General features: G+C 41.0%; 1 protein-coding gene across 5 annotated transcripts in view; it reads right to left on the reverse strand.

Annotated features, from left to right (window-relative positions):
* Window positions 1–1,111: 1,111 nt before the first annotated feature.
* The window catches only part of CDC123 (cell division cycle 123), a 57,813-nt gene continuing 46,059 nt past the window's right edge, over window positions 1,112–12,865 (reverse strand). For all 5 annotated transcript variants that reach the window (XM_019460786.2, XM_019460787.2, XM_019460784.2 and 2 more), the window contains 3 exons: window positions 6,361–6,489; window positions 2,247–2,384; window positions 1,112–1,397 (listed from right to left, as the gene is read on the reverse strand). In XM_019460786.2, coding sequence (XP_019316331.1) covers window positions 1,371–1,397; window positions 2,247–2,384; window positions 6,361–6,489 — 294 coding nt within the window. In that variant the 3' untranslated portion in view covers window positions 1,112–1,370. The remainder of the gene's footprint in view (window positions 1,398–2,246; window positions 2,385–6,360; window positions 6,490–12,865) is intronic.

Consider the following 12,865-nt stretch of genomic DNA (forward strand, 5'->3'; position numbering starts at 1 on the left):
TTGCACCAAGAATTGTGCTTTTTATAAAATATTTGCCAAATTTTGCTTCAGTCTTTTTATTACTTACAGTCCGATTTTTTTCAATTGATATTAAAATATATCAACTATTTTTTTTTCTTTTGGGCTGGTGAAATACCACCTTGACGAAGCCCGCTTCCAGAGCTAAGTTTAAATCAACTCATGATTATAAATCCCTCCATTATGAGTTAAGTCCCTCATGAGCAATTTATTTAAAAACCAAAAATATTTTAAAGCACCTCAATTCCAGACAACTGGCCTCAGAAATGGCATATGATATACTGAGTACAAAGATCACAAGTTGATCTTTGTATTTTGTATTTAAAATACTAATATCCAAGTGACTGTAACTGAGAAACCACACAAAAAGCTACAATTTGAGATAACCAAAAAAGAAATACCTTTCTTCATTATGTATAATCTGCCTTAACCAAACAGAAAGGGGAAACTCTGCTCCATTTCCCTACCTTCCTATGGGAACATTCATATGTGCTTTCCTAAGTCGAAAAACATACCTCCAACTAGTAAAATATTCCTTCATACACACTACATAGATACCCTAGGAATGACTTCCTTCAAACTGTTCCACAATGTAAAACAATACACAAAGATCACATGGCAGAGTGTCTCAGTATATAGTAAGTACTAAGTAAATTAGTATTGATGATATCCTCATCATCAATTAGGGCACTGAAGAATAATTACTAAAATGGTGGCCTAAGTGAACTGACCTCCCCAAGATTCCGGCATTTTTTAAAAAGGCCAAATTCTAACTCTGTGATCATTTTACTAATACATATTAGACTAGTTGTGATATGCTGACATTTTCAAGGTTATGTGATAGCTTGAGAAGTCTATTATTTTACCGACACACAAACCAAAGATAAACCAGTAGAAAAATTATATGAAAATTCTCTCAAAGTAGGAAAAATATTTTCTACAGTAATAGAAGGTTCAACTTTTTTCTGTGAAAAAGTAATGATTAAACAAGAACCCACTTCTGTATAACAAATATAAATTCGCCCATCTACCCAATAGGTATAAAAACAGCACAAGAAACATCGGTAAATCTAAACAGACTGAGCCAAAAGAGTGAGGTATTTCACAGAAGGTATTTTATCATCAGAACAGTATGCTTTCCTATGTTTAAGATCTATTTATTATTTATTTTTACAGGTAGCAAAGTCCCTCCATTTTCTTCCAGCTTAATATACATGGATATAAAAAGCTATTGATTTCACACTGTCTCCCACCCTGACCCAAGAGGGGGAACAGGAAGTTGCGAGCTCAGAGCAGCCTGTTGACACCAAGGTGGTCTCCTCTTTACCTCGGACTTAACTCTGGCACTCTAATCAGTCATCCTCTTGCTGATTTCTTTTCTGTCAAGGGAAACCAAGATACATTAAAACAGCACATTCTAGTTCAGATATGTTCAGATATGTTCAGCCAAGATCACTTTTTCTGTCAGCAAATATAATTTTCTAGAGGCCCTGGTCAAAGATATGATTGAAAATCATGACGGAAAAATATGCCTTAACTAATTCATCGGACCAGTTTATCACTTTGGCTCCTGGGCACATTACCCTCAGCTATTTGAATACTTGACTTTCTTCCACATGCGCAAACATTCCCACACAGAAACACACAAGTACAAATACACATATCCGCCCCCCCCACCGAATAACCATAGCAGAGAGCTGGATCTTCTCTTAGCCCAAAAACAGTATACAGACTTCCTTCAAAATCAGAAGTATTATGGGGCGCCTGGGTGGCTCAGTCAGTTAAACATGAGACTTTGGCTCAGGTCATGATCTCATGGTTCGCTGAGTTCAAGCTCTGCATTGAGCTCTGTGCTGATAGCCCAGAGCCCTGAGCCTGCTTTGGATTTTGTTTCCCTCTCTCTCTGCCCCTCCTTGCTTGTGTTCTATCTTTCAAAATAAATAAACACTAAAAAATTTTTAAAAAAGAAGTCAGAAGTACTGTGAAAATTATTCAAAAAGCATAAACATCATAAAACACATTTCCTATCATTCTAAGCGAATTATTCCTTCAGCTTACTTCATATATTTCTTTATAAGATGACCTCAGTAATTCTGCCCAATTAATTCATAATCACCAAATAAAACCTAGGTACTATATATAACTAAAATGGAATTATTACAAAGTCAATTTGAAAATTTGAAAACAAAGCTGTACACGTATGTGTACTAAGTATATATATACTTTACCAGTTTAAGAAAATCTATGAGTTTGTGAGCATCCTCCCCAGTAGACAGGTCTACAAAGTCCTTGGGAAGTCGGTAACTCAGATAGGGACTTGGTTGAACTGTCACTTCACTGTTTGTGCAACGGAAAGCTGGAGAATCCTGTACAAAGAAAAAAAGGGGAAAGTCTGTGAAAAATTATCTTTTTAAGTCTATTCTTCAAAGTGACAAAGATGCTAGTATAACAATTTCACGTTCCCTTCTGTACGAGGTAAGGAAGAAAATAAGACTTTTTTTGAGTGTGACAGTGTATGTACACATGTGCGAACAAGCAGAGAGGGGGCAGAGGAAAAGAGAGAGAGAGAATCTTAAGCAGACTCCACTCCCAGCAAGGAGCCTGACTTGGGGTTCCTTCTCACAACTGTGACCTGAGCCAAAATCAAGAGTCAGACACTTAACCGACTGAGCCACCCACGTACCCCAGAAAATAAGATTCTGAAGTGAAAGAAACACCAAGACTTTAAGAATACTTCCACATGGGGGTGCCTGGGTGGCTCAGTCAGTTAAGTATCCGACTCTTGGTTTTGGCTCAGGTCATGGTCTCACAGTCTGTGAGATCGAGCCCTATGCTGGGCTCTGTACTGACAGCACGGAGCCTGCTTGGGATTCTTGCTCTCTGTCCTCTCCCTCCACTCATGCGCACACTCTCTCTCAAAATAAAAAGGAAAAAAAAAAGAGAATACTTCCACATGTTCACTGGAAAATAAACACATAGTATCTGAAAACAGTGTCCTCATGGAGAGCTATGGTCAAGCCCTAAATGCTACCAGCCACTGCGTCCTGCATATGGGTTATGGGTTCCTTAGCCCTGGAATGGGCCCGAGGCCTATGGCTAGTTCTCTCTGGCCTTGAGCAACCTCATGCAGGCTGGAGTGCTTTCTCAGTATTATCATTTTGTACAGGTGCACAGTGGAGAAGTACTGCCCTGGACCCTACACTTTTGTGCTTCTCTTAGTCATTTAACTTACTTATTTATCTCTCTCAACACCTATGGAAAACTGCAAATTTGAGTTTCACATTTAACAAGTCTTCACATTCTTCAACGTACTTGCTTAGAGTCTTGTATTTAATATTTACACGTTGCCTTGTGCCAAAAAAGGATTTCAGAGACAGAAGGCCTCGGGTTTGGACTTCCTGGGTGGCAAATATCTAGGTGAGGGATGAATGGGGTCCAGCAGATGGAGACAGTCCACGAACTGGAGTAGAACAGGACCGCAGAGCCCTAGAAAGCAGGCCGTATCTTATGACAGACAATCATCTGACAAATACTTAGGAAACATCCACGTGGTGCTCACCTTGTCCTAGGTATAGGAGATCAACTGGTAAACCAGACTGGCAGCCAGCCAATAAACAAGCAAATAAATACAACAGCAAGATCATTTCAGATAGTAAGAGGTGTTAGAAAAACACAACATCCGGGTGCCATAATATGAGGAGAACAACACAGGCTACTTCACCAGGATGGTAAGACCTTGCTGAGGAGGGGCCACGGGGACTGAAGAGCAGGACGAAAGCAGCCTCGTGAGGTCTGGGGACTCGGACAGGGACTGAGTATGGCCTGAAAGGCAGTGGGCACAGCCAGGGGGGACTGCGAGGCCCAGAAGGAAAGCCGGTTCTCTAGCGGTGGGGAGTAAGGATGGGGAGACAGCAGGACATGACACCGGGGAAAAAGCAGGAGCCAGTTCTTGTTCCCTGTCCTCCCCCGACCTCCAATATAATGTTGTTTAAATTAAAAAGAACGAAAAGATTTGGATCATAGAGTGAATTTTGTACAAACTGTTTCTATCCACTGACTGTGTCCCTCATCTTTAAAAATAACCCTGTGCTGAATAATTTACATTCTCTTTCCTTGACGCTCAGATTGAATGGCCCCCAAATCTAAGATGCCAGCACAAAGAAAATTCCTGCACTCGTTAATTCCACAAAAATCCGCTGTGCCAGAATTGTGCCAAGCCGCACAGATCTGTGGAGAACACGAGAGATACTACCCCTGTGCTCGGAAACTTACAATCTGAGGCTGGACACAGGGAAGTACGACACAGCAGGGCAAGAGCCGTGACAGGGAAAATAACCATCTGAGCCACATCTAGAACAGGGCCCCAGAGGGCCCAGGACAGAGAAAGGATGAAAAGAAGCCTTTCAGACGGAGACAAGAGAAAAGATGTGCACACTGAAGGCGAGGCGGCCGCCAGAAAAGCAGAAAGAAGACCGGGAGGAGAGCTTGTGTCACGGAAACCGAGGGAAGAGTGTGGTGAAAACCCAGAGGGGTAACACTTGCCAAGGGGTTAAGTGAGAAAAGGGCGGTGCATCGTCCACTGGCATCGGCAACGGGTCAGTGGAGCCCTTGCTGGGTGCAGTTTCCGTGGAGCGGCAGGGACGGGGGCACCCGGGCAGTGTGCGGAGGGCGCACAGGTGGGAAGCAGCAGGCAGAGGTGGCCAGGGAAGGAAGCCGGCTGCCAGATGCCCAACTACTGAGCAGCTACAAAAAGCAGGTCACACGCTAGCGTGAGTGAGGCTGCTACAGTCCCACTAGTGGGAAATGTGAGTGTAGGTGCCTACAGAAACATGCCCGCACTGATGTTAACGGAAGTGGTAAGGGTGGCAATCTAATTCTGTGCTTGAAAATGAGCAGGTAGAAACACGACTTTGTAAAAACGATATAAAAAATACACATAAGGTAACAGGGAGGTAGTACATTCTCATTTAAAAAGTTTGTATATATATTTACAGATATGTTATACATTCCAAATATGATATACAAAAATATAAACCATGGTTCTCAAGGTAGTAGGATTACGGGCAATTTCAGAATTCTCTTTAAAAATGGGCATGGGCTGTGGTGCCTGGGTGGCTCAGTCAGTTAAATATCCGACTTGGGCTCAGGTCACAATCTCATGGGGTTTTTTTTTGTTTGTTTGTTTTTTTTTAATGTTTATTCATTTTTGAGAGAGAGACAGACAGAATGCAAGCCGAGGAGGGGCAGAGAGAGGGAGACCCAGAATCCGAAGCAGGCTCCAGGCTCTGAGCTGTCAGCACAGAGCCCAGATGCGGGGCTTGAACCCACGAACTGGGAGATCATGACCTGAGCCGAAGTTGGACGCTCAACCGACTGAGCCACACCCAGGCACCCCACGATCTCATGGTTTTTGAGTTTGAGCCCCACATCGGGCTCTGAGCTGACAGCGCAGAGCCTGCTTCGGATCCTCTATCTCCCTTTCTCTGCCCCTTCCTGGCTTGTACTCATTCTCTCTCTCAAAAGTAAACATTAAAAAAAGGGGGCATGTATTAATTTTCTAAGTAGAAAAAAGCAACACAAAGGCGTTGTTCAAAGAAAGTCTGGCTGTGAAGATGAGACAGAAGGGCTGGCTGAAGACATGGTGTTAAAAGGCGTTTGTCTATTAGGACAGAAGATGTGCGAACACAGATGGAGGGCGGGTACAGAAGAGAACAGGGACAGGAGGGAGTGAATGGCAGCATGGGTATCAGAAGAGGCAGGAAGGAGCGGCATGCTGTTAGACTCAGGAGGAGGGACGCAGGGATGCTTGTTGGTTCGAGGACGATTACATGGAGTCCATTCACACCAGATTTTCTTCCTGTGAAGGACGTGGAATCATCTGCTGAGGAGGAAAGGGATGATGCGCAAGGAGGTGAGAGGGGCGTGCAGAGGTGTGGCATGGCCACCGTGGGTGGAAGAGGAAGCTGGTGAGGCAAACACCATAGGAGCGCCGCCTCGATGGGGCAAAGACGGTGCAGAGCACCTGCAGTTTCGCTCTCTCAGGGGTCAGCAGGTGGGGTTAGGATCAGCGTCAACATATAAAGTGACCCAGGGTCAAGATTCTTCCATGTGGGCAGGACCGAAGGAGCCAAGAGAAAGAAAAACAACTAGGGAAATATATAAAAGATGATCATTATTTGTTTTTATAATGTTAAACAAAACAAATGAATCACAACACACACGTTTTTTTGGTCACCTCCACAGGCAAGTATCTATTGGCAAATCTGTGTTCGTGCCTAAAGAACAAGCAAGCAATTATTCAGTGGATTATAAGGTTTCCTGGTATCCTTTTTATCCCCTTACCTGCTCCAGGCCTTCTCCTTCACTAAAATCACCTTTTAAGTTTCTTCCAGATATCAGTTCTTCCCAAGTAAACAGCAGTGAATCAGTTACTTCACCAAATGGATTAAAGTCAATCAGCCACACCTTCCCCTGGAGTGAAGAGAGAAAACTTAGTAAGCAGGGAAAAAAACCAAACACTTCCAATATGACACCTGTCTTACCTGGAAGATCATCTTCCCATTATTTTACCCGAAAGGTAATCTTAAAAATCTTTTAACTCATTTCAAAAGACAGTTCCTCCAGGTCCCAGCTGAGAAAGGGTCGGTCACCTGTCTAAAGAAAGCAGCGCCAGGCCCAGAGAGAAGGCTGCCGCTGAATGCAGAGAAGGGGCCTGGGAAAGCAAAGGCCTGACAAAGGCAGACACGTCAACTTCCTGCCTGGAATCACTCAGAAATTATAAGTCAAAAAACCCAAGCAGGAGAAAGGACAATCTCACAAAATGGTTCCACCGAAACAGCATGACTGGAACGCATTCAAGGGTGTCTGTACACTTCTCTGACAAGAGGAAGCCAGGCGGAGGCAGGGAAGAGCCGGCAGATCTGAGAGCACTCTCCTTACCCTCAAGAGCCTGCTACAAAGCGGGGAGGAGGTTTAAAAAAACATATGAAAGATGTAGGAAAATGCTCAGTGCTCTCTAACCTTGATGCCTTAACGTAGTATTTGTTTTGTCTGCATGATAGAGCTTGCGGCTCATGAAGATGAAAACAAAACAAAACAAAACAAAACAAATCAATCTTTAAAAGAAACTTCTGTCTTCTGTTCTGAGTAGTGGTGGGCAATCGGATAGGTTCTAGCCTCGAGGAAGGAATACCTCTGACCTGATCATGAGTTAGGTTAGGGAGGTGCATCTTAGTATATAAAGCAGCAGAGTAACTGACGAAACACACCTGGGAAATCTGGAAAATCCTGCCAAGAGATTAAAGCCACCGTTGATCACAGAGATCCATGTGACATTTAGTAGATTAAGTGTTTCCTTGAAACCTTTATCATTGTTCCTCTTGATTTTTCTCACGGAAACATTTATAAAACTGAGCCAGGGGCGCCTGGGTGGCTCAGTCGGTTGAGCATCCGACTTTGGCTCGGGTCATGATCTCACGGTCCGTGAGTTCGAGCCCCGCGTCAGGCTCTGTGCTGACAGCTCAGAGCCTGGAGCCTGTTTCGGATTCTGTGTCTCCCTCTCTCTCTCTGGCCCTCCCCCATTCATGCTCTGTCTCTGTCTCAAAAATAAATAAACGTTAAAAAAAAATTAAAAAAAAAACTGAACCATTTTGTTGTTGGCAATTAATTTTTTCTGTAAATACGTAATCACGTCTTGATCAGATGTGCGTGTACAAAATTACATAACCTCAGGAACTGGACTGTCGAGCCGGCATTATTAATATCTAGCACTGTTTCTCATCCGGGTTACAGGACAATTTTAAGAAAGATGAAACACCTTATTAGGACTAGTTTCAAACATCAGAAACGTGTAGTAAGTAGCCAAGAACCATTACAAGAAGTTTGGACCACACACCTTTTGGTAAGTTTCCTACTATATACAAACCCCAGGAGAAAGCCCGTAAGTCTTGCCACTTGAGTTGTTTCCTCACAGAGATTCTACAACCACTTGTACGTTGTTTGACTATGTGCAATGTCAGCCTTTCACCATCTTCTTCTGTGATGTTAGCTTTACTTTGGGGTGATTACTAAGATGTCTTTAACATACTGGATGTTATTTTAACAAAATAGGTATTTTCTAACCTGCAAACTCTTTCTACTTAAGTTTTTACAACCAGTAAAACTACCTCATTATTAAAAAGGGGAGGGGGGAACCCTACCGTACTTGTTAGTATAGGAATATTAAGCTCTGTAAACTAAAAATATGCCATCCTATAAAAAACAAGCAAAACAAATAAAAAACAAAGTAGACCACCACTGTTAGGACTGACAGCTGGCAGTGTGTGTTCTGTAGCTCAGAAGGCAGCCTCCACTTTAAAGGAAAATGAAACCAGCTGTAATAAGGTATGAAACAAACCATCAGAATGAGGATTTTATAGCTGTAACATGTTTTTTATGTGATATCTCAGGCACAAGACATCCTGAGAAATTCTGTTTTTAGGCAATCCATCAGATAAGAGTGGTCACGCTGACTTATCCACCAACTAACCACCCCCTCACCCGCCCAAATAAATCTCTATGCACCAAACACTGCTAGGCACTGAGCATAAAGATCAATAATACAGAATCTATTCCTTCAAAAAGCTCAGGCCAGGACGGACGGACGGACACACACACACACACACACACACACACACAGGATTGTTCACAGGAGTTTGTAAAACACTAGAAATAAGCTATGTATTAATTGACAGGAAAATAGCTAAACTATATAGTATATCCATAAAATTAAACACTACGCCATTGGAAGAAACTGGAAAGCTCTAAAAAACACAATGTTTTAAACAAACGTGTATATAAAGCAAGGTGCAGTGTGTGTATCATATGCTAACTCTTCTGTAAGAAAGATGAAAAAAATAAGTATACTGCTTGTTTTTGCATCAAGAAATACTGGAAGGATATATAAGAAACTGATAAATGTAAACCTGTAGGAATACAGAGGAAGAGGGTAAGACTTTCTACATATGTTTTCACATTGATTTAATTTTTGAGCAACGCAAATGTTTTATCAACTAAAAAGTTTAAAACTCAGAAGGTTTTAGAGAGCAGTGTTTGCCAGGGGGTAGGGTACAGGGAGGGTCATGAGGAAATTTGGGGGAGTGATGGAGTTCTACATGTTCACTGTAGCAGTGATTATACAACTGGATGTATCTGTCAAAACTATCAGAACTATACCCTAAAAAGGATGAATTTTACTCTACGTAAATTATTTCTCAAAAACTCTGATCAAAAAATGCAGTAGTTTTAAAAGACTGAAAATATAAAAGAAATCAAAACCCAAAGATGCAAGATACTATGAAAAAAAAACATACACAGAACTGAAGTTACCAAATGGAACCTACAGAAATGACAAAATGTAGCTAATACAATTCAAACTTAGTGGAAGGTTAAAACGCATCCAGTTGGACATAGCTAAAAGATGTAAACCAGATGTATCTGAGAAAATTACACAACACAGTACAGGAAAGAAAAGAGGTAGAGAAAAAGTTGGCACACATGAGGATAAAATGAGATGCACTAACATTCCTCTAAACAGATTTCCAAAGGACAGAACCCAGAAAGAAAGAGATAACATATGAAATGATAGCTGAGGGGCACCTACGTGGCTCAGTTGGTTTAGCGTCCAACTCTTGATTTTGGCTTAGGTCATGATCTCATGGTTTGTGAGTTTAAGCCCCATGTGGGGCTCTGTGCTAACAGAGCCTGCTTGGGATTCTCTGCTCCTCTCTCTGCCCTTCCCCTCCCCTGCTCTCTCCCTCCAAAATAAATAAATAAACTTAAAAAAAAGATAGCTGAGAATTTCTCACAAGTGACAAAGGAAACGAATTCTTGGACTTAGGAAGTATTCAAAAAAGACAAAAGAAAAGGAAAAAAAGATGCCAACGACAAGGGAGCAATGTCTTCAACATGCTGAGGCAACAGAACTTGTCAACCAAACATTCTATACCCAGCTAGGCTTGCCATTCATGCTTGAAAGCTAAAAACTCTTCCAGCCAGTGGCTGAGGGAATTTCTACTAAAGAATATACTATTAAAGAGAAAATGGATCCAAAGAGGAGTGGTAAGAGGCACTAGTAAGCAAAGAAAGTGAATAGCAACAGTCATGACTAATTTAGAGCTATTAAATACCAAGTGGAACTCAAAATCAGAAATCATACGTAAAATGTAAGCAGGTACTGGGAATTAGTGTTCCAAGGTCTTTGTATCATGAGGGCAACAGGAAGTGAGATTAACTTTTGAGCTTAATAAATATCCTTATTAAGATTTAACAGTAACTACCAAAATAAATAAAACCCAAAACTTCAAAATTTAGGGGGAAAGGGTAGGGTGGAAAGAATAAACAAAAACCAGTAGTATAAATGAAAGGAGAGAACAAAAACACAGAAAAGCAAATTGAAAACTCAAGATGGTATAAAACATTCAGATAGCAAATATAATATATGCAAACTACACTCACCTGTTAAAGCCAGAAATTGTTGGTGATTAAAAAAACAAAACCCAGCAATGTGCCACTTATAAGATATGTGCACACACTTAAAACCTAAAGGCTAAAACTAATAGGAATGAAAAAAGGTAAATTCTAAGACCAAAAGAAAATTATACTAACACTATTAATACCAGACAAAACATACTTTAATGTGAAAACTACAAAAGCATTCTTAGGGATAGAGAAGGTCACCACCTAATGAGAATTCACTGGGTAAACAAGACCATTATAAACTAGCATTTGTCTAAGAACATAACCTCAAAATATGTTATCACAAAAACTGACAGAATTAGAAAGCCGGAGATTTTAACATACCTTGTTCAGTAACTGATAAATTAAGTAGACCAAAAATTAGGGAAGATACAGATATTTTTTCATGGTTTTTAAAGTTAAAAAAATTTTTATATGAAAAAGTTTAAATACATACAAAGTAGACAAAATAGTATAAAGAACCCCAAAAAGCTACCACTCGGTTTCAACAATTATCCTGGGGAACATCACGGCCAGTCTTGTTACATCTATATCGCATCCATTTCCCCCAAATCTCTATTATCTTGAAGGTCTCCTCAGACATCATTTTGTCCATAAGACATAGATTTTCACATTATCACCAAGCTTAATGTAACAAACATCTACAGAATACTTCAGACAGTTGTAATTTTTCAATCACACATAGAACAGTCACAAAAAAAGTGATCAAGTTGCAAAACCAATCACAACAATATCAAAGACTCAAGATCAGACAAAGTCCACAAAGCAATGAAATTAATAACAAAACAACAGCCATCACTAAGGGAATACATACGGAGACTGGAATAATTTTTCCAGTCTCTGAAGAAGTTATTCTAAATTCTAGTTATGCGTTATCATCACTTAAGGAGCTTCTTAAAATACATATTCCGAAGCCTCATCCCGGACCTACTGAGTGTATGGGCCACCTCTGACATACATGATGGTTAGAATCTATCAACAATGAGTCAACTTGCCCAGCTGCAGTAAGAAAGTAGACACATCAAAGTACTGCCAGGCTCAAACACACTTCAATTCTGCACAGAAGAGGCCACCATAGAGTTAGTTTTCTACAACTGTCATTAAATCATCTATGCAACAAAGTTCCTAACAGTGATACGTGTGCCACTGAGTAAATGCAAATGGGTTTTACATCATGGTTTAAATCTCTTCTCAGAAACTGTCAGGAAGTTTATACTAGCATGCTTCTCACATGAAAAACACACAACTACTTTCAGTTCTGTTAGATCACAGCAGTAATTACTTCTGTATACGTGTCCAACTTCAGTTAAGACGTTTATATAACTCTTTCACCAAATTACACATTTGCAACCTTCTACCGCTATTGAATCAAAGCAGATCTTGACATTTGCCAGGGAAATATGGAGACCGTGGCAAATTCTAAATTTTTAAATGCCATTAAATATAACTGCATCAAAATATAATTGCTTCAGTTTTAATATGTGTAAAACGAGAACAAGCGATACATACCTCATAGGGTATATATGGATAACCTGAATTAAATACAAAGTTCTTCTCAGCTGCTCATCAGGGTAACAGGCTAGGTTTACTCACTAATTGATTTGATCCTGCCTGCTACCAGGCCAATTCCCTGGAATGTTTAAGCCTTGAAGATAAGCTGCTTGTAGGTCAGGAGATCACCTTGTTGGAAGCTTCTCGTTAGAAACATGGCATCAGACAGTCCACGCTCTCTATAAATGTTGGCTACGTGAGTGATTATGTGGCCAGTGTGTATCTATCCGTAAGAAGCAGAGGGAGGACCAGAGCCTGGGCCCGTATCAGCTCCAATTTCTATCCATTCCATCACACCAGCCTCCTGCCCTTTCTCTAAGGTTTCTTTCCACTAAACAGAAAGTGTGAGTAACATCCTTCTTCCTTACCAAGTCTCAATTGATAATTCCTCTTTCTTTTTCTTAAATTTTTTTTTATGTTTATTTATTTTTGACAGAGAGAGAGAGAGAGAGAGACAGAGCATGAGCAGGGGAGCGGCAGAGAGACAGGGAGACACAGAATCTGAAACAGGCTCCAGGCTCTGAGCTGTCAGCACAGAGCCCGACGCTGGGCTCAAACTCACAGACCGCAAGATCATGACTTGAGCCGAAGTTGGATGCTCAACCGACTGAGCCACCCAGGCGCCCTGATAATTTCTCCTTCTAACTCTTAATAGATGTTATCACCCTTGAAGACAGGTGAAAACAGAGGGAGTGATGTCTTTTGGCTAAACAGAGGCAAGTCAACATTTAATAGTTATTTTGAGACACGACCATATGGGCCATTTCTTTGTGTCCAACAA

This window comes from Panthera pardus, unplaced genomic scaffold (genome assembly GCF_024362965.1).
Source record: "Panthera pardus isolate Hobbes unplaced genomic scaffold, ASM2436296v1 HiC_scaffold_6, whole genome shotgun sequence".
NCBI classification, from domain to species: Eukaryota; Metazoa; Chordata; class Mammalia; order Carnivora; family Felidae; genus Panthera; species Panthera pardus.